Raw genomic sequence first — 19,987 nt, 5'->3', positions numbered from 1 at the left:
AAATCATTGTAAAACCATTCTCCGACATGGTGAGGCTAAAGAAAAAGAAAAAGAAAAAAAAATTAAATAAGATCTTTTGTTAATCTATTGTAGACGGGCTTAAATTTAAGTGTTAAATAAATAAACAGCGCTAGATAAGACTTGAAAGTCAAAATTACGTTTGGATGTCATATAATGATTTCAATAATTCTTTACATCAAACCTACATATTCAAAATTATTTGCCTGCCAAATAAGTTATAACCAATTACCACTGAAACCAAGGCCATCATGACTGATTAAACCATATTTTGGCTTATTTGGATACGTGACAAAAGTAACCGAGTTTACACAAAGTTACTGCTATGAACATTAGTTAGTTATAGTTAGTTAGTTTGTTTGTTTGTTTTTAGATGCCAATGAAACTGCAAGACTTCTGTTTTCTTATAGGCAGCTTATTGTCATAACTGTGCCTTCTTATCCCACTGAGTGTCTTACTTTAGAATGTCAACACGGATAAAGCTCAGCTCAAGAGAATCCTTGAAAAGAGAAAGCAGCAAACAAGTTAATCCATGTAATGAATTCAGCATTGCAACAGAGAACACAACAGGAAAGAGATAGTCTTATATCAAGTACTATGATAGAAATGAAGTGTATCAGAAAAATCCACGAAGCTTTGATCTACAATGAAGCACTCTTCTACCACAGAAAAAGTAGTTTACACGACAATCATGCATTGAAAAATATCACATCTGTATTGAGGAATAGACGAATGAGTGGACGGCATGTGTTTACTACATTATACACAATTTGTGAAATTTAAGAACACACACGGGTTACAGGAGGAAATGCACAAAGAGACACTCTTTTGTAATACAATCACATTCCTTCTGCGAGGACACTTCATATCTACAATGAAAAGAAAAGCGTATAGTGATAAAAATGCTCATTTTATCATACTACAGACTAGCATCGATGGAGACGCACTGACTTTCCGGAACTCTAAACGAAATCTCGAGAGTTATCCATGTATAAGTGCATAAAATGCGTGTAAGACCTATAACATGTGTGAATTTTCCTGTATACTATTAACATAATTGCATATATCAGCAAAAGTGATTGATGCAGTGCATAGTGTAACACACTGGAGGAGACAACATACTAACTAACATTACTGGAAGGCCTTAAACACCTTCCCAAAAATTATCCGAAATAAGCGAAGAACATACTATTCGGTCAGTAAATAGAAATATATTATCATAAGAGTAAACACAAGGGTTTATTCGTCACAATGAGGTCATTTTATTTGGGAATAATTATGTTGTTACATACCATTTACCAGTGATGTTTCTGAATCATTCAAAGTTACAATCATATCGAAGGATTCTCGTCGCGTCAAAGACCTACATTCCTAAAGTCACGGTAATGGTTACTTCAACAAATTGGCTGTATGTCATCTAAAGCGAGGTGAAGAAAAGGAAATAACATTCATTAAAGTCATTGGTAACTAGGTCGTATGCAATTGATGTGGTGACAATCTCGAATCTGCATCTTATTTGAAATATATCAAGTCCTAATCTCGAAGCTTCAAAATGTTGACAGTTGGAGGAAAGTGTTCATCATGGATAGTGTGAAGAACTGGCTTTGACGCCGAGAAACCAACATATTCCTATGGACGCACACCCACACACACACACACACACACACACACATACACACACACACACACGCACACACACAAACATACACACGCACACACACACACACACATACACAAATCGAATATCTGAAATATATGAATTACCACCATCAAATTTCCATGTAGTAACAGCCCTGGGAAAGCAGGGAGTTTCAAAGAAATGTATAATGGATCGTACATTGTGTATTAGGTCGGCATACACAATTTCATCATTCGAATTAACCACCACGGCAATCAATATCCTATATCTTTTGTAAATCCAATCTATAATCATCAGGAGCAGTATCATTCTCATCACATGTAATTACACTCATCGTCGGTATATGTCGACATTTTCATTTTCATGATTAACATCAACAACAGCTTTAACTGCTGAAGAAGCTGAACCTTTCACAATATCATGATATAGCGAAGATCTAAAATGTAAATTACTTGGGAACCACTATTTCATGAGTATTATACTCTAAGAATACTCGTTGTGCTTTTCTTTCTTTTTGTTCCAAAAAGCAAAGCCCGCAGATCAAGAGAAAGATGTCATAATCTCGCAAGTCTCCATGAACATTATTCTTCCACTGATTTCAGAATACTAGTAGGTGAATAAAAAAACGGACCACCTTACATACCTTAACACAGATTAAATCAAATCTTCCATGCTGTCAGATAGAATCACTACTGGTTATTGCTACTTGGATCATTACCAGGAGTTTTCTAATCAATGCAATGATAATTTGAAGTGACAAAAGTTCAACCGATTACATGACACTCAATGGATCCTATCTGAAAATCTTTTTGTTTATTTCTTGGAACATTCAAGTCCAATTTCCTTTATTGATGCTGTGTTTTAACTGATCGGTAATTTGGTAAGTGAGGCTACGGCAGGTCTGGTCGTTTCTCGCCCAAAGTTCCAGTCAATTTGAACTGGGGGTACGTTATCCCTGCATGTATCCATTCGAGTTGTTGTTTGCACTGTGGCCCGTGCAGAGCTCGTAGAGGTCGATCAGTGTTCGGTAGAGCTTTGCACGGAAGACTTCTGAGTCGGTCATCTCACACGTCTTGAAGGAGGAGATGGCAAAGAGGATGTAGTCTTCATGTGGGTTGTAAGAGGCTCCGTAGCCGTTAGGTACCACAGGACCGTAACACATGAACGTGTCAAGCTTCGTCAATACCTGTATGCCATAACAGAAAAGCTCCAATTCAGAGATTGTTTAAAACATACACAGCTTATTTCATACGTTTTATGGCAATCTCTTGTCTTGTCTTGTACACATAGATATGCCTGCCAATGTAACTTTTAGGGCAGTCGTAAAATGAAAGTGAAAATTTAGAGAATTTATGATGTGTTTCTCAAAACAAATATCCACATTAAATTGACATATGTAAATAAGGCTAACATCCAAATTGAACAATTTCGGAGCAGAGAACATAGGCAGGCGATAACTGACTAGTCATTGTCTGTCCTCCTGTTCAGAATTCGTACCATTGTTATCACAAATGTAATTGTTAGTTATCAATAATTATCATCCTTCCTTTAAATGTGACAAATTTAACAAAAAAATATAAGTTTGGTTGCCCTGGTTTCAGAGTGTTGTTCTTTGCAACCATTCTCGAACATAACTTTTTTTTTTTTTTTTGCATGGATATTGGGTTATCGTCACCTTCTTCTTAATTCTCTTTCTCCTTTTATTTCATTCAGCTTCATTTTCTTTGCTATTTTTGCTTCTAGAAACGTGTTTAGTATTTACTTTGTTTACAATCTCTGTATTCAAGTATTCACGCTGTATTTATTTCCTGGAACTCGCAGTTACAAACTCTGCTTTTGCGGTTCCTCGGATTATAATAATTATGATAATCATTTCACATGTTGTTATGATTAGTCTTTAATAAAGACCTCCTTTTAAACATATTTCTGGTGATGAAGTTATCATTATATGTCTATTTTGTCGTAAGTATATTGGTGCTTTTTAATACATCTAATTTTCTGTCATTTCAGTATAAAGTAAAATATGTAAACAAGTTTGCTGGAATTATCCATGCACCGTTTTTTGTTTTTTGTTTTTTGTTTTTTTTTTTAAATCTCGAATGCATGCAAGGCCAGCGCAGTTTATTACTGGAATTGCGCTCGCCTTGCATCCATTCGAGATATATATATATATATATATATGAAGGTGCATGGATACTTCCAGCAAATTATTCAATGAGTAGTAAACAATGAATATGAATATTATAACTTATATTACAGCTTATATGTCATATACATATATATCATATAGCCCTTCGGTGCTTTCTGAATTGGAAAGATTACCAGTATTCATAAATTTATAACACCTCACTTCTGTCATTAGATTTGTATAAAAGTAACATCCTGCCTTGTCTTACAATGTCAAAATTGCTATAAACTATCTGGAAATCTTCTCTACAACAACTTTATTCGTCACCAACACCAAAGCAGTATGCTGATCAAAATGCCTTCATGTTTCAATTTAAAACAAGGCAGATAACTCCTTCCTGCTTACTTGGCTTGTGGAGAGAGTGAAGTGGTTACTAATTCGGAACGACTCGTCAGCAAAGACAGCCGGCATTGGTAGGCCTAGCTCCTGACTGACCTCCCGAAGACAAATCAGATGGTTGTCAAACCCTTGTCCTGTGATAGTCTGCAAGAAATCATCACGAGACGATCAAAACCACTACATTGTTATCATTGATTTGTGTAATTCAAGTCTCAGTGAGTCAAGGACACAGCCAAAATGAAAACTAATCTGAATGCTGATACAAGACGATAGGATATATTGTGTGATCTAAAACAACAACAACAAACAAACTTGGATAGATCGTAAGATCTCAAGAAGTGTAGATATGACTGTGTTGAACGGTGCAAGCATCTGTACTTTAAATTGACAAGAAAACAGATGAAAAATCGGATGCCTATAAAGATCAACGTAGATTTTCTTGATGAACTGAAAAATTAAGTTTAGAACATTACAGAAATTGTAGTTTACTCTACTTGGAGCTAAATGTTCTTAATCTGAGATGTTGGTCTTGTTGTTTGACACAGACAATTACTGTGTACATTGTAGATTATGTAAATACGAGCAAAGACTATGATCTCAAGTGGAACATCTGCAGACTAAATCTAGATAATTGAAATGACCCACCTGTAAGCATGTATCCGTCTGTGTTTTGATAGCTTCCCTCATTAGTGTCTTCTTCTCCTCAACCTGTAAACATCAATCCAAGTATTCAATTCATGAATACATATTTTCTCATGTGTAATTATTACTATTGATCATGTTGTATAGTAATGAATCGTTAAATTCTGGTGATGATGTAAAAAGCGTAAATGACAGCTACCTCAAACGAATCTTAATCAGTTCAATTCAATCAAATTTCAATTTTCATAATCCTCATAAATGAAAATAAGAAAAAGGCCTACATAAAAACACAATGGATGCAATTCCGTGATAGACTATACAATTTCAAAAAAGTGATAGATTAAACAATGTTATTGCAGATCCGTTTTGTGACATATTCAATAAGTCAATGTCTCAAGGTTTGGTTCCTAACAAGTTAAAGATAGCAAAAGTAGTTCCAGTGTACAAAAAGAATGATCGTAAATGCATTGAGAATTATAGACCCATTGGCTTGTTACCAATATTCTCAAAGATTCTGGAGAAAATAGTTTATAAAAAGATTGAGTGACTTTTTCCTTCTTAATAATATTTTGATCCCCCAGCAATTTGGCTTTCGTAAAAATTGCTCCACTAGTATGGGTGCTTTAAATTTAGTAAATACAATTATTAGTGCATTAGATGATGGGAAGTACTGCCTTGGTGTATTTTTAGATTTGTTAAAAGCATTCGACACTATTGACCACAATATACTCTTAAACAAACTTGAACGCTATGGTGTTCGAGGAATAGCTTTGAATTGGTTTAAAAGTTATTTGGAAGAAAGATAACAATTTGTTGTTGTTAATGGTTCCAAATCACAACCCAGTAATGTAACTTATGGTGTACCACAGGGATCTGTTCTTGGTCCGTTACTGTTTTTGATTTATATAAATGATATCACTAATTCGTCTCAATTATTTACTTATTCTCTTTTTGCTGATGACATGGATGATACATGCTTGTTATATTGTCACAGGAATATTCACACTCTAATGCAGTCAGTTAATTCTGACATTTATAAATTCTTTGCATGGTTTTGCTGTAACAAACTATTATTAAATACTGGTAAAACTAAATGTGTATTATTTAGATCAAGAGGGAAGAAAATCCCTGAAATGTTATTCCCTTTCTGGTGGTCATCAGATCAACCGCAGTCAACATGTGCAATTCCTTGGGGTTACAATTGATGAATTTTTATCTTGGAGAGAACAATTTAATAACGTATGTACTAAAGTGTCTCGCAGTGTTGGTGTAATATCCAAACTTCATTTCTTCCTTCCCCAGTATGCCCTAGTTACTTTATACAATGCAATTGTTATGCCTCATTTGATGTATTGCAATATTGCTTGGGGACACACATTTAGGACTCATGCACATACGTTGTATGTTCTTCAAAAGAAAGTTGTCAGGTACATAACAAATTCAAACTATAGATCACCTAGTACTCCTTTGTTTTTGCAGCTACATATTTTGCCGTTCGATGAAATGGTTTCTCTTCAATGCTTAATATTTATGTTTAAATGTCGATCTCTTTGATATACATTTTTGTCTGATGTGTTTGTGGAAAATTCTTCCATCTATCGTTATAATACTCCCCAGAGTAATCTCATCCATCAGCCATATGCAAGAACACAAACTACCTTAAATTCATTCAGAATAGTCTGTGTTAAAGAGTGGAATAAGTTGCCCCGTAATATAATTAATTCCACTACACTGTCTCGATTCAAAATTTTCTGTAAAAGACACCTTTGCGACAGATTGAAATTAGGTACATGAATGTAGAAAATGAGATGAGGTAGCCATGTGTGAAGTGTGCATGCATGTGTGCGTGCGTGTGTGTGTGTGTGAGTGTGTGTGTGTGTTGTGTTGTGTATGGGGGAGCTGGTATACGTGTACTTGTCTGCATTTATTATGTTGTATAATTTGCACATATGTTATATTCCATGTAAATATGTTACACCTTGCCATATACTGTAGTGTATTGTGTAAAGGGGCCCCGACCACAAGCTGTGCTTCACTGGGGTCCCAAACCTATCATTCTGATTTTTTTTTTTTGCAGTTATGTCTTGTATTTTTGTCATGTTTGATTTGGTTTGGTTTGGTTTTGAAACTGAACTGTAATGGTCAATTACCAACCACATAAATATGGATATGACGGATAAGTATAAAGGCAAGAGAGGTATGAAGGCACCGATCAAAAGCCAGAGTACTAAGCGTAGATGACCAATGGTAGAAATATCTTTCATACATAGTTCCATCCCTGTTAAAGGGGGAATGCTGAACTTTGATATTTATAAATCCCTTTATCACCTGCAATTATCAATATTCGTTACTGGTTTTCTTCAAAACGTATAGATACAAAGGAAATCTGTCTACTATTCGGGGATGATTAGGGTTGAAGAATTCCATCTTACCGTGGCCGTCCTGTCACCTTGCATAGCACGCACAAACTCGAATGCTTCTGGGGAAGCAGCCCGGATGTTGTCTACCCTCCCCTGTTGAAATCGTCGCGTGGAGGCGCTCTCGTACGTACTAGTCAGACAACCATTCATTCTATATGTGAGGGAGAAATGATTATTTTATGATAAAATCTATCACTGTTTAGATGTTATTGGACACAAATGTGACATGCATAGTACTTTTAGTGAGTTCCATTAGGGAAAGGAATTATGTTTGTGGTCTTTCTTTCGTATTTTTCCCAAAAGTAACATAAGTTCGATGGAAATAAAGAAATTGAATTGAATACAAAGTAACAACTTACATCACAAAGCCGATAAGTTTTGGGTATAAGTATTGGCGCCGAGATATGAAGGAGATAATTCGTAAGGGTATTGAGTTACTCAAACTTTATGTTCTCTTACATTCTAAATTATTTTGTTGGTCTAGATTATAGGGCCAAAACAATATTCAACTTATCATCATTATGTACGATCTTATCAGTTGGTACGACCATGCCGACGGTGCATAGTTGAAATCTGTGAGAATGCTCTCAACATCAAACAATGACTTTATTACTTCGAATGATATGAGAAGTAAAGTTTTAGAGATCATCTTTACCTGTAGAAGGTGAGTTGGAGTGCAAGTTGCACGAAGGCATCTGGGCTCATGTTCTGTGACTTTGGGAAGTTTTTCCCAAATTTGGTAAACCTCAGCAACTTCACGTCTGTATTTTTGACGGCACTGAAACGAAGACGAAATAAACGATACCAAACGTCCAATTCGGTCAAGTCATGCAGACGCGTCTTCTGGCTGTTTCTTTGGTGTAGTTTAATTCTTTTTGCCCCAGTATTGCAGTACGGAATTGTTCTTTTTCTTTTCATCATATAAGGCGTCATATATTTGGTCTTTCGTGTTCTCATCATTTCAGTTTGTCCTCGTGATATTTGAAAAGTAATCTACGTAAATAGCTTGATCCAATTGACGTTTTAAACGTTTGATCCGTTTTTGCAAAGGGCTAAACAAAGAGAAGAATATAAGTGCATTTAAGATTTGGACCTGAGCGTTGGACTGGAAGACATTTGTTAAGGCGGATAATCTTTCAAAGAATCTGTATCACACTTCTTCAAACGCTGTCAAATTAAAGTTTGTAGGAGTTACTTGTCGTGATACCACTGAAATCAGTAACTTGTCGTATTTCTTACTGCAGTTCCTTTGACAGATGGTGCAAAGAGAGGAGAAAACAAAACACACTTACAAGTCAATTTGGGCTTTTGCGATCTCGATGTCTTGGAGGATAATTGGAGAAATTTTCCAGTTGAGTTTTCGTGGGTAGGGAAGCTCACAGATAGATTGTGCTCGTGTCAACTTTCGTTTGTGTGTTTCAGAGTCGCTGAAAGAAAACACAATCATGGAACAGAGCGATATAATTATCATTCGAAATATATTCGCTCTCCATGTAACATTTATACATTCAGCAATTCGATCTCATGTCCACATATATCATAGCTACTTACTTGTATAATTATACTCTACAAATACATCACGCACAAAATTGAAACATATAAAACATAACAGGCGCCAGTTATATTCCCCGCGTATATGTGAATATTACAACAGAGAAAGTATTATCAGGTCTATACAAACATTTCAAGATAATTAAAACAGACAAAAACAGATCATCCTGATACCGTGAATTTCGAGTTTGCATTAAAAAGAAATGAACAGAATGAAAGTAAAAATCGAGCCAAAAATACTAAGACTTTGTATTCGTTTACATACGCTTACGCATACGCACACACTCGAACAAGAACATACTACATAGCAGACGCATACAAAATAATATCTATAGTTAGAAATGTATATATAGAAATGTCTATTGTCACGTGGTTGCGATTACCATTTCATACGCAAACTCAGAAACATGTGGAAGTGTTTATAGAAGTAGATACAAAGTAAAGGTGCCCTTCAAACACAAGTTAGATGCAGCTCAAAAGTATAAAAAAGCAACAACAACGACAACAACTGAAACACATTATTTCCAAGCAACCATGTAATTCTGCATTGGCCTCAAATCTAAAATTCAACGAACTGTGGAAATGTCCATGACTATATAACTGACTGAAAGCATGTCTGCTCATAATGTCTACACAAGTATTCTGCTTCCCCCTTTTTATTTCTCTTTATAGTCTCGAGCAGTACTGTGAGGTATACATCATAATTTCATCTATGTCTTCTCTCGCCCTTTCGACAGGAGAAACATGAAGCCCAAAGCAGAAAGCCAGTTCGACACTTCCCGGAGAAATGGCGTAGATAACTCACATGTACCGCAGAAGGTGCTCTACAAGCTGAACCACTGCCACGCCTTCTGAAGGTGAGTGTTCGTAATTCAAACCACACGTGCCATCTGTTCCGATGATAAACTAAATGAATACAAAAACCAATGTAGAATTTTGACAATAACATAGTACTGAACGTTTTGCTGTGTCCACGAAAATTATGCAAACGAAACAAAACAAAAAGATGGACTGATAATCGTTTGAGATTTCATTACATCGCCACATTAAAAAGTAGGTACCGATATATCAGTTGACTTTGTTCATAGCGATAAGTTTCGTCTGAAAACTATTCATAATTAAAGTGAGACTGAGGCATCTGACAGAGTATCATATTCTAGAAGATTTATTTGATAGTTCTACGACAGCAATTCAAATCAAAATAAATTTCTTTTCATCAATATCACATATTTCAAATGAAAGCACCCGTTTTATAAGACATGATGCCTTTTGTTGATGTTGATGATGAATTATCACAGGAAACTATCCGAACAGTAAAACATGATATTTTCAGAGTGAAATTAGATGCAGCTGAAGACAGCCAAGACGTATTCTGGTAAGATTGCATTAATTCTATGAAACTGGCGTGCTTGTTTCCGGAAGGAATGCAAACACACTGCCATCGTAATTACACCAAACATAATTATACACAGAGCACATTGATGGCGCTATCCCTATTTACCTTCCCGTCGAAACGCCCTACCTCGTGCCGGAGGTGTGTAGACAGAGAGGCGGTGGAAGAGCTTTTTCCTCACTGCTCTAGAGTTTCTTTACAATAAAAGTGTGTAATCGTGACTATACCTTTATTAGTATTTGATATTCGCATAAGTTATGAAGCTAATTCTTGTTTTCATGTCCTGGATATAAGAAATGCTACAACACAAGTTGTTGAAACATTGCAATTCGGGAGTGTGAATAATATTGTTCTCTGTAGGAAAGCCAAAGTTCTTTTTGTTTCTTTTCTTTCCTTTGGGGATGGGGGGGGGGGCATTGTTTACTTTGAATGCGTATAAACAACAGAATTGTCATGTTTGTATAATCTATGGCAAAATGATAATATCCGACAAATGACAAACACCATTTGTAACTCTTACAGGAAATCGGTGACTGCACGTGTCTGGATAATATCTAAACACTCGCGGGAGAATTCAGACAATTCTGTAGTTAACTGGATCTAATCCGAACTCCGGCCTTCCTGTGTACATAATCATCATATTGTGAGAAAGTTGACATGATCATGGGGCAGTTCAGTGGCAGACACGAGCCTCCATGTCAGGGTGCCACATACACTACAGAAAGAGAGAAAGAGAGAGACAAAGAAGGAGAGAGAAGGGGAGAGGGAGACAGGAAGGGGAGGAGAAGAGAGAGAGAGAAGGGGTCGTGTAGACATGGTAATCGCTGCTTAGATACCTGCATGGTTTTGTCGAACCACCTGTTGCCAGTGTTCTCAGACGAGCCCCCGCCATGTAACATGTGATGAGCCAGTGGCTCGTCGTCCGCATCAATGGGTTTACCGACCTCAGCCGGTGGGTAATCCATTGGGCTGTCGAGACAGAGAACGAAGATGCACCTCTCGATCATGTCTAGCGAGTCACGATTCGTTGAGTCTGGATACGGAAGAGGTACATTGCCACAAGTCTTATTTTTTATATACATGCTGATACCTTTTTAATTCAGAACTTAATCATACTTTATGCTCTTTATTGCAGCCTTATCATCACGTGTGATAAACTAATATCTTGCTCCGTTACCAAATAGATAAATAAATATTTTTTTTTCTTAGTCCTGACGACACAATGGTAAAGACGTGCTGGTAGAAAAGAAGAAGAAAAAAGGTTAAACCAGACTGAATTCCGTGGGACACAAAGTATGAGATTCTGTATAGGTTGTTTTTTATACAATGTCTATGTTGGGAAGATGAAATTCATTGCCAGCTTCTGTGTTATGTACTATACCGTGGACAAGTATCAGAATGTTTATCTAGTGTCCATTTTCAGAGTGAGTGAAGGAGACCATTGATTACCTTCTATCAATCTTGATCTTGACCCTGCCCAGGTTGGTCGGTCAGCTGTGGTCAGCAAGCCCAAGGGAGGCGCGTCAGTTACTTCCTTTGCTGCGTCGACAATGCGCTTGAGTTGACTAACAAGATCCTGGTCACTCAGCCGCTTGAAGTTTATGATAACGTCTAGTACGAAGAACTGGAGAACACAATTATGAAATTATCAAAATTGAATTGATATCTGTTTCGACACGGATGTTTCCTAAAATATCGTCTTCGGAATAACGAACATTTTTCATTTTCGGTTTAACAAACCTCGGGAACAAAAAACTTTATCTCACTTTCGGCATTACAAACCTTCGGAATAACGAGTCCTCCGAATAACAAACCTTTGTGATAACAAATCTTTGGATTAACCAACTGTTACCGATTCCTAAACCAGCAACAAACCCCAAACCTTCAAACCTTTTTACACGTCTGTTTTCAAATTACGCATGAAAGTACAAATAATTTTATACTCTCTCTTAACTGTAATAATTAAACGCAAATGATGAGATATAACATCCTATTCAACATTGCCCTTCAGCGAATCATAAGTATTTCATAAACAACACGTAATACACGCATAGTTTGCGCGTGCTCACCATATTATGCTACATTTGTTCGGTTATAACGAAATTTTGATATAACGAAAGAAAAGTGCCAAGGACTGCACAATTCCAACAGATATAGTGTAACTGGCAAGTTTGTAGTGATCATCAAATGTCCCCATTGTCTCCGGGTCTTTTTCTCGCACTCACAATTAGAGCTATACCCATCTATGTCATTGGTCATATTATTATCACTGAACTTTTTTAGGCCACATAATGATAGTATGTAATCTTGTTTTTGTAATGAACAATTCAGCAGCGCGTTGAGGATCGGTGTAAAAAAAAAATGAATATGATGTCTCTGGATAACCATGCACTGGTACTACTATCATTATCATAAAACAAAGCGTATATGATATAGAGATGGAGAGCGGAAATGAATGTAGATCCATTGAAGAGTGTGCTGAATGTGAGTGCCTTACTGGGATAATTGGTTTAAATAACGAAGGAAGTCTTCATGAACGAAATTTTCACCATCGTTCTGATTCTCTGCAGTATCTAAACACCCATTGTCATCATCACCGTCAATATCTTCGTTTGTTGTTACCAAGATATAGTCAATAAGCATTTCTTCATTATTTTCTCTCTCTTTTTTCGATACAATACCTGATTTTGACACACCACGATGATATGTTCTGGTTCGGGCATGACACTGCAACTTGGTGAGACCAGTTCGTCCTTGACTAACCCAGGTACTCTGTAGGAGGAGAAGAGACGGTAGTACTGCTCCATGCACAGAGGTTGGCCGGGCTTGTTGTGTCTCGCTCTGTCAACCGGTAGCGCTCGCCTGAACAAAGATTCAAAGTAAAAGTAGTCCAAATTCCTCCACAGTTAGTGTTGGAAAGAGATCAGAGGAACAGAGAAAAGGTGAAAAAATACTAATGAACACTGTTAAACTTAAATGTACACTTCTAAGTTTCAAAACAAATGGTTTTATACCATTGTACTTTCCCTGAACGAGAATAATATTATGACGGGTTTGCATGGATTTTTCTTTGTCTGTGCCCTTGTCTGTGTGTTTGTTTGAATGTCTGTATGTGTGCGTGATCTTGCCCATATTGCTTTACTTGCACCTCTACCTCTTATCTCTTCTGGATCGGAATGCCCATTCGTTTATTCTGGTAGATACGCACGTAAATGCAAAGAACTTGCTAATTCTACAGGCTCTGCTTTTCTTCTTCTTTTTTTTTTTTGTGCAAGTTCCCTCCATATTTCTTATTAATTAGGTCCATTTTAACTCATAGTGATTTCGTGAAGATCAAATTATGTAAATTACATGTATTCATACGTGCTTGTAGGTGCAGTTGTATATGTATTATACTTTTGTTATACCATTTTTTTTTTTGTATTTGTATTTGCTTCACATTTCATCTTATTGTACAAATCGTTAATGCTACTTTGCAATAACTTTCTTTTATTCTGACATGGAAACAAATGAATGAAATAATGTGATATGAAATATACGAGTACGTATGATAGGCATCTATATATTATGTATGTGTATGTAAAACTGGAAGAAATTTGATTATTGTCGATGATTATCTAGTAACATCAAAGAAGCACAACATGAAAGGGTAGTCAAGCCGAATCTATTTTCTAATTCATTTGAAGGTTATATTTCTCTGGAGTATAATTACGGCTCCTAACATGATTACGAAAGGACAAGGACTACGTCAATGGGAGTAATTAACAGCAAGCTTAGTGAGCTAAAGGACCTGCAACTTATCATCGCTTCATTAAAAGTTGCCGATGTAACACCCTTAACACATTAATTGATAATATCGTAGCTGTAATTCATTTCATGCGTCAGCCGTTTATGATATCATCAAGTTAAAATGTTTAACTTACGCGTCAATAACAACCTTGTAGTCTAAAATACCGGAAATGAGTTTTGCTGCGAAACGTAGCCTTTGACCTTCATCTCTGAAGTGTTGCTTTGGAAAGACCATACCAGGGTTGCTGTTGATAGGCAAGGCGGACCGGTTCTTGAGATACATATCATCCAACCACCAGTCATACGTCTATGATGGTAGCAATAGGAAGAAGAAAGTGAGGAGTACATTCGTGGCATTAGGATACACCATTTCTTATCACGTGTAAACTGTGACAAGTTAAAGGATGATAATATAAAGAGCCAGCAAACGAGGGTTAAGATAGAGGGATGATGAATGCTCAGGGAGAAAAGTGCTTATAACAGGGAGCTAGATAATAGAGAGAGATGGAGGCGGAGGGAAGGGGAAAAGAGAGAGAGAGGTGGGAGTACGGGGGGGGGGGAGAGCAAACGCATACAGATCATATAGGGTCTATAAATTCATTTGTTCATTAATTTTATTCTTCCATTTCCAACAAAAACGTATAAATATTTTACGGACCTTGAATGCATAAACTACATTAAAATGTAAAATTAACGAAATATCGAAAGTGCTAGAAATATGGAGGAATGCTAAAAAGCAATGCGTGTAGGGTACACCCCCCCCCCCCACGAATGACAGAAACAACGATGGGAGCAAGGATGACAAGAAATAAGGAAAATGAAAGAAAAAAAAGAATGTACTTTTTTCAGTCAACAAAACATAATGCGTATAGGAAAAACACATTTCACCATATTGAATCAAAGTAAATGCATGAGCATTATTTTGTTGTTATTGTGAGTGAAAGGGAAAGTGCTAGAATGCGATTTCATAAAATGTGTAACAATTATGCATAAATGTACCTGTGCGAAATACATACATAAAAATATAAAAAGACAACAGTGCTTAAAACATAAACGATGGGACGAGAACCAATGATTATGTTACTGATTATGAAATAAGACTAGAACATTTTCTTGCTAATATGATTTCTCGAAGTGTTAAATAGATTGCTGCGAAACGAATTGGAATAATGGAACAGAGCACATTGCGCGATCACATCACCGTCTCTCACAAATCATTGAATGACCGTTGGAGTACTTTCTACGAATCTGAATGACGACATTTTAGATTTTATTGACATGAATACAGATTGAAGTGATCGAAAATGAATTTGAGAGACAAAACTGCACCTTATGGACGAAACCCGACATCGATTTGACTGGCGAACCTACGAAATAAACAGCAAACACCTAAACTATTTTTGACCTGTTTACGATATCGTTTGATTTGATATCAGCACTGGTTTGGGTTAACTGTTTTCAAAAGGGCCCCATTTTTCATCATCATCATCAACAACAACAACAACACTTATCCTCCCCCATCAAGATAAACAACCAACAAAAAACAAAAAACAAAAAAACAATAACCACAATCACAACTGACTTTATAGCCGTATGTAAATTGTTACATCTACAATAGCTCATCTAGATCTAGATGTTTCTATCAAAATTTCGGTGCTACCATACCTACCCAATTGACTTTGGTTTCTTTGATTATTAGCAGCTGCTGTTGTAAGAACTCCCCCTCCCCGCCAGCCCGCAGAAATTCCTCGATGAGGGCGTGCGTCCTGGCGTACTGTTCTCGCGTCACGAGGGGCCGTAACGATTTGAAGTACTTCTCCATACTCTGCCGTAGAGGGGGCACTGGCAGAGTCGGCAATGGCTTCTGTTGTATATTGAGAGATAAGAAGAAACTCTTCGATTGTAATTTTGCCCATAAGCAAAGCTATTTATGACAAGCAGACCCACCCCCCCCCCCCCAAAAAAAAAAAAAAAACAGAAAGAAAAAATGTCGTTTCATGGCTGGCTGTATTTTGATTGAAACACCACCAACAACAAAAATCATTTATTAAGTCAATATTTGAGGAAAATCAGAATGCTGGTAAAATACACGTGATTATCTAAAAGATAATGGTAAAAGATAATGACTGTAGTCATGAAAGTAGTAATTGAATGACCGATGAAGATATGGTTTACTTCGTTTTTACAAAGTGACATACCAGGAAAAAATCTCAATATTCTGTCGCAGTAAATCTTATTTTCAAAAGGATTCTTGGTAGGCCTATTAGTCTGTGTGCCAGAGGCTGAACCTTGTTTTACTGTCTGCCCGATTTGTTTGTTTGTTTGTTTGTTTTTTGTTTTTGTTTGCTGGTTCGAGCATATTTCGAGGGTGCTGAATCCGAATCTGGATGACGCAACTCTTGCATCCTTGAGGGTTTGGAGATATGCAAAATGGCCGCAAACATGGCCGCCAAAATGATATTCCTATATATTTCCTTATAAATGGCGGAAAAAATTGGACAAAAACATTGCGTTCAACTGCATTTCCAGGGTACTGAATCCAAATCTGGATGATGCAACTACTGCATTCCTGAGGATTTTGAGATATTCAAGATGGCAGCTAAAATGGAAATTTATATATAATGTTATTTTATTCAGTGACGGTGAAAAATGTGAAAATTTGATGTTTTTAACCTATTTCGAGGTGCATGCTGAATCCGAATCTGGATAAAGCAACTCTCAGCATTCCACACGTTTTTGAGATTTCCAAATTGGCCGCCCAAAAAATATGTAAATTCCGATATAATGGTATTTTCTTATAGGAAATGTAAGTAAATTGGAAATAGATTGGCGGTTTTACCCTATTTCGAGGGTGCTGATTCCGAATCTAATGTATGCACGTCTTTCATCATTGAGGATTTTGAGATATTTAAGATGACGGTCAAAATGAATATCAAAAATCTTTGATATCTGCAAAATCTCAAGGATTCAAGAGTTGCATTAAGCGAATTCGGATTCAGCACTCTCGAAATAGGGTAAAACCATAGTTTATTAATTTTGATAATTTAATAATTTATACGAAAGGAAATAGGAAATACTTAATGTCAAAATTTCAATTTTTGGCGGCCATTTTGGAAATCTCAAAACTCTCAGGGATAGAAAAGTTATCATATCCATATTCAGATTCAGCACCCTCAATATAGTTTAAAACTATGAAAAGCTTTTCAAATTTTCATCATCTAAAAGGAAATATAAGGGAATTTTATGTTTGGCGGCCATGTTCGAATATCTCAAAACCCTCAAGGATGCAAGAGTTGCATTATCCAGATTCGGACTCAGCACCCTCGAAATAGGGTAAATCCATCAAAACAAACAAACAAAAACAAACAAAAACACCGGGCAGACGGTAAAACAAGTTTAGACCCAAATATGACTTTGGCATCCAGACCATAGGTTCTGGCAGCAGAAGAGGTCAGAAAAATAACAGCGCATTTGGACAACTGAAATTATTGAAAGTGTACATGCTTTCTCTCATCTAAAACAGGCATTGTTTTGGTTTTCGGGAGAATTAACTAAGGATTCCATTAAAGCTACGCTTTTCTTTATACCAAGTCTTACAAAACAACCTAAATCTAGTGACGTCTGTGCTGTATTTCCATTATACTATTTGTATTGCACACTTTATTCGTGCGATCCGAGGAATCTACAGCATAGGCAAAGTCGGTGGCAAGGATGATTCCATAGTTTGTGTATGAATGCTTTGGTATGTACTCTACTGTAAACGGAACTATACACAGCCCAGTTGCCAGTCGCTGTAAAAAGGCGCTACTGTAAACTGAACATCGCCATATGACATCGTATAAGTAAATGAATGCATGCATGGTGGAAATTGACAGGTAAACCAAAGAGCTAGGTAAACCCTTGGCAGTCATGACAGTGTACATTGAACCACAAACCTAAACTATGATTTCCCGCTTCTATCCGGAGTTGGCGCCACCTATAGATGACAGTCTTTTTTCGCGCTTGGTATTCTTTACAATTGATATTTCCTCTGTTCTGCCTTCAGATTACCCTATTTGCTTAACAGTAATTACTAAGACGAAACAGTCATATATGTCCCGTTTTCAAGGGCCATGAGCATTATAATGTCAGAGAAAAGATATTGAAAAGCTGCAGTTCATTTTGCATTCAGTCTAAACCGCCCCATTAATCCAAACATGCCTTCATTAGATTTATTAGCATGAAATTCTTTAATTTCTGTTGTCAACACATTTCCCTTCCACTAGTAATCAACACATCCATCCATAGAGATTGTGACAAAATTGACTTTCTAAAGAAAACCTGACTACAGTCACATGTCAAATTAGATAGCAATATTTTCTTCCAGCTTTATCTTGAAGAAGAAACTCAAGCCTCCTGAGTCACTCTCAGGAATGATCAACTGCACTTTAGGTTATAGAACTGAGTAGGCTACTCCTACTCGCACGAATCATTTAACAGGTTTATTACGTTCCTTATGTTTGCATTACAGTTCTCTCGCTCCATTTCGCCCATCAGTCGATAGGAATAAACACGTCTTGTCGGACAGTATCGATTCGTTTGGAACCACGATAGCAGGCGACCAATCTATCATCCATATATTTTCAGTCCAAAAGAAAAAAAAAAATGTTGAGTAAACGCTTATTATTTTGTCTGTAGGTGACTACCGGTTGGGTCAGGGAGGTGAGACGAAAACTCCCTGGCTGGGTGCAGCATGTTAAATGTAAGCACTTCTATGGGCATCTTGCACAATTAAAATACAAGATTGCTCACTCCTGGACATCTTTGTCCGAGAGTCCAAAGGAACAGAAGCTTGAATGCATTATTTTACGTCGCCTGTATGATATCATGCCTGACTTTGACAATGCACGAACATAAAACCGAATTATTACAGCAAGTAACTCTGATGAATGAATATGACAATCAATCAATCAATCAAACAAACAAACAAACAAACAAACAACTGACTCACAAATATACAAGGTAGGTCTATAAGCATGGTCAAACAAGCCGGAGACATTTAAAATAGTTCATTTTTATGTGGCAAAGACACATGGAAAATGAGGATTATGCTTTAACACACTCTCCAAGACAGAAAAGTAAATTTATCATTTGTGAACGGAACACTTACTATTGAACGTGTATATTTGATAAATGGTAACTGATAATACAAATGCGCTAAAGTATATGAACTACCAATTTCTCTTAACCCACGTTTGCTTAAATCATCATCATGTCGCTGTTTTATGACTGTTTCTTTCTTCATTTAAAACAAATTCTAATTCAGCAAATTCTCTAGGAAAGCGTACGGAGTTGGCAGTAGTTAATGGTAAAGCCATCTTACCAGATTAATTGGGTTTGTGATGTCATCGTCAATCTCTCCGTTAGTCACGTACTGGGAGTTGTGACGGGTCGGCATGTGGTTCATGTATGACACGTAGATGGCGGATAGACGCGAGGCAGAGAATGGAATCAAAGGTGCCTGCCTGCGACTCCGTGGTCGAGGCGAGGTTTTCCTTCTCGATTGATCGAGAGAAACTTGAAGGGACAACATTCAATGGGCGTGGCTCCTCACTGTCATTCGTAGTGACCACTTGACCACAGCTGGTTAAAGATCTGTGAATAAAGAAATGTAAAGCTAGCTAGTTAACAAACTTTGCAGGGTACAATAGAGACGGGCACATTATTCAGGAGTGTCAAACAACAATCTTATGAGGAAAACAGCATTCGATGCTCGACAACAGAGTGAGAAAAATCATCCACTACACAGAAAGATGCACTAAAGTTAGACCCCGTGGACATCTTAGGCACCCCTGATAATATAGCAACTGACAACCCTCCTTACCAGCGATGTTTTACCGACGTAGGATGACTCATTTGTGAAGATCACACATTTCACGTCATTACCAGATTGCTTTGTTTTCTTTGACAGTGTTTTGGGTCTGTGAACAATGAGCATAGCCATTCATATTCTTTGTTGCTGTACATGA

The 19,987-nt window shown here is 36.9% G+C and overlaps 1 protein-coding gene across 1 annotated transcript; it reads right to left on the bottom strand.

Moving 5' to 3' along the window:
• Positions 1-2,606: 2,606 nt before the first annotated feature.
• LOC140228361 (choline O-acetyltransferase-like) lies at positions 2,607-19,513 on the bottom strand. Its single transcript, XM_072308588.1, has 13 exons — positions 19,342-19,513; positions 15,649-15,843; positions 14,114-14,286; positions 12,872-13,052; positions 11,640-11,814; positions 11,027-11,223; positions 9,603-9,703; positions 8,539-8,673; positions 7,902-8,024; positions 7,259-7,397; positions 4,830-4,892; positions 4,191-4,328; positions 2,607-2,843 (listed from the first exon to the last, which is right to left on the bottom strand). The coding sequence occupies exons 1-13, from the start codon at positions 19,423-19,425 to the stop codon at positions 2,607-2,609; spliced, it is 1,941 nt and encodes a 646-aa protein (XP_072164689.1). The 5' UTR covers positions 19,426-19,513.
• Between the last annotated feature and the right edge of the window lie 474 nt (positions 19,514-19,987).

Source organism: Diadema setosum, chromosome 5 (genome assembly GCF_964275005.1).
Source record: "Diadema setosum chromosome 5, eeDiaSeto1, whole genome shotgun sequence".
Lineage (NCBI taxonomy): Eukaryota > Metazoa > Echinodermata > Echinoidea > Diadematoida > Diadematidae > Diadema > Diadema setosum.
The sequence above is the reverse complement of the archived record's forward strand: the minus strand, read 5'-3'. Positions and strand labels throughout refer to the sequence as shown.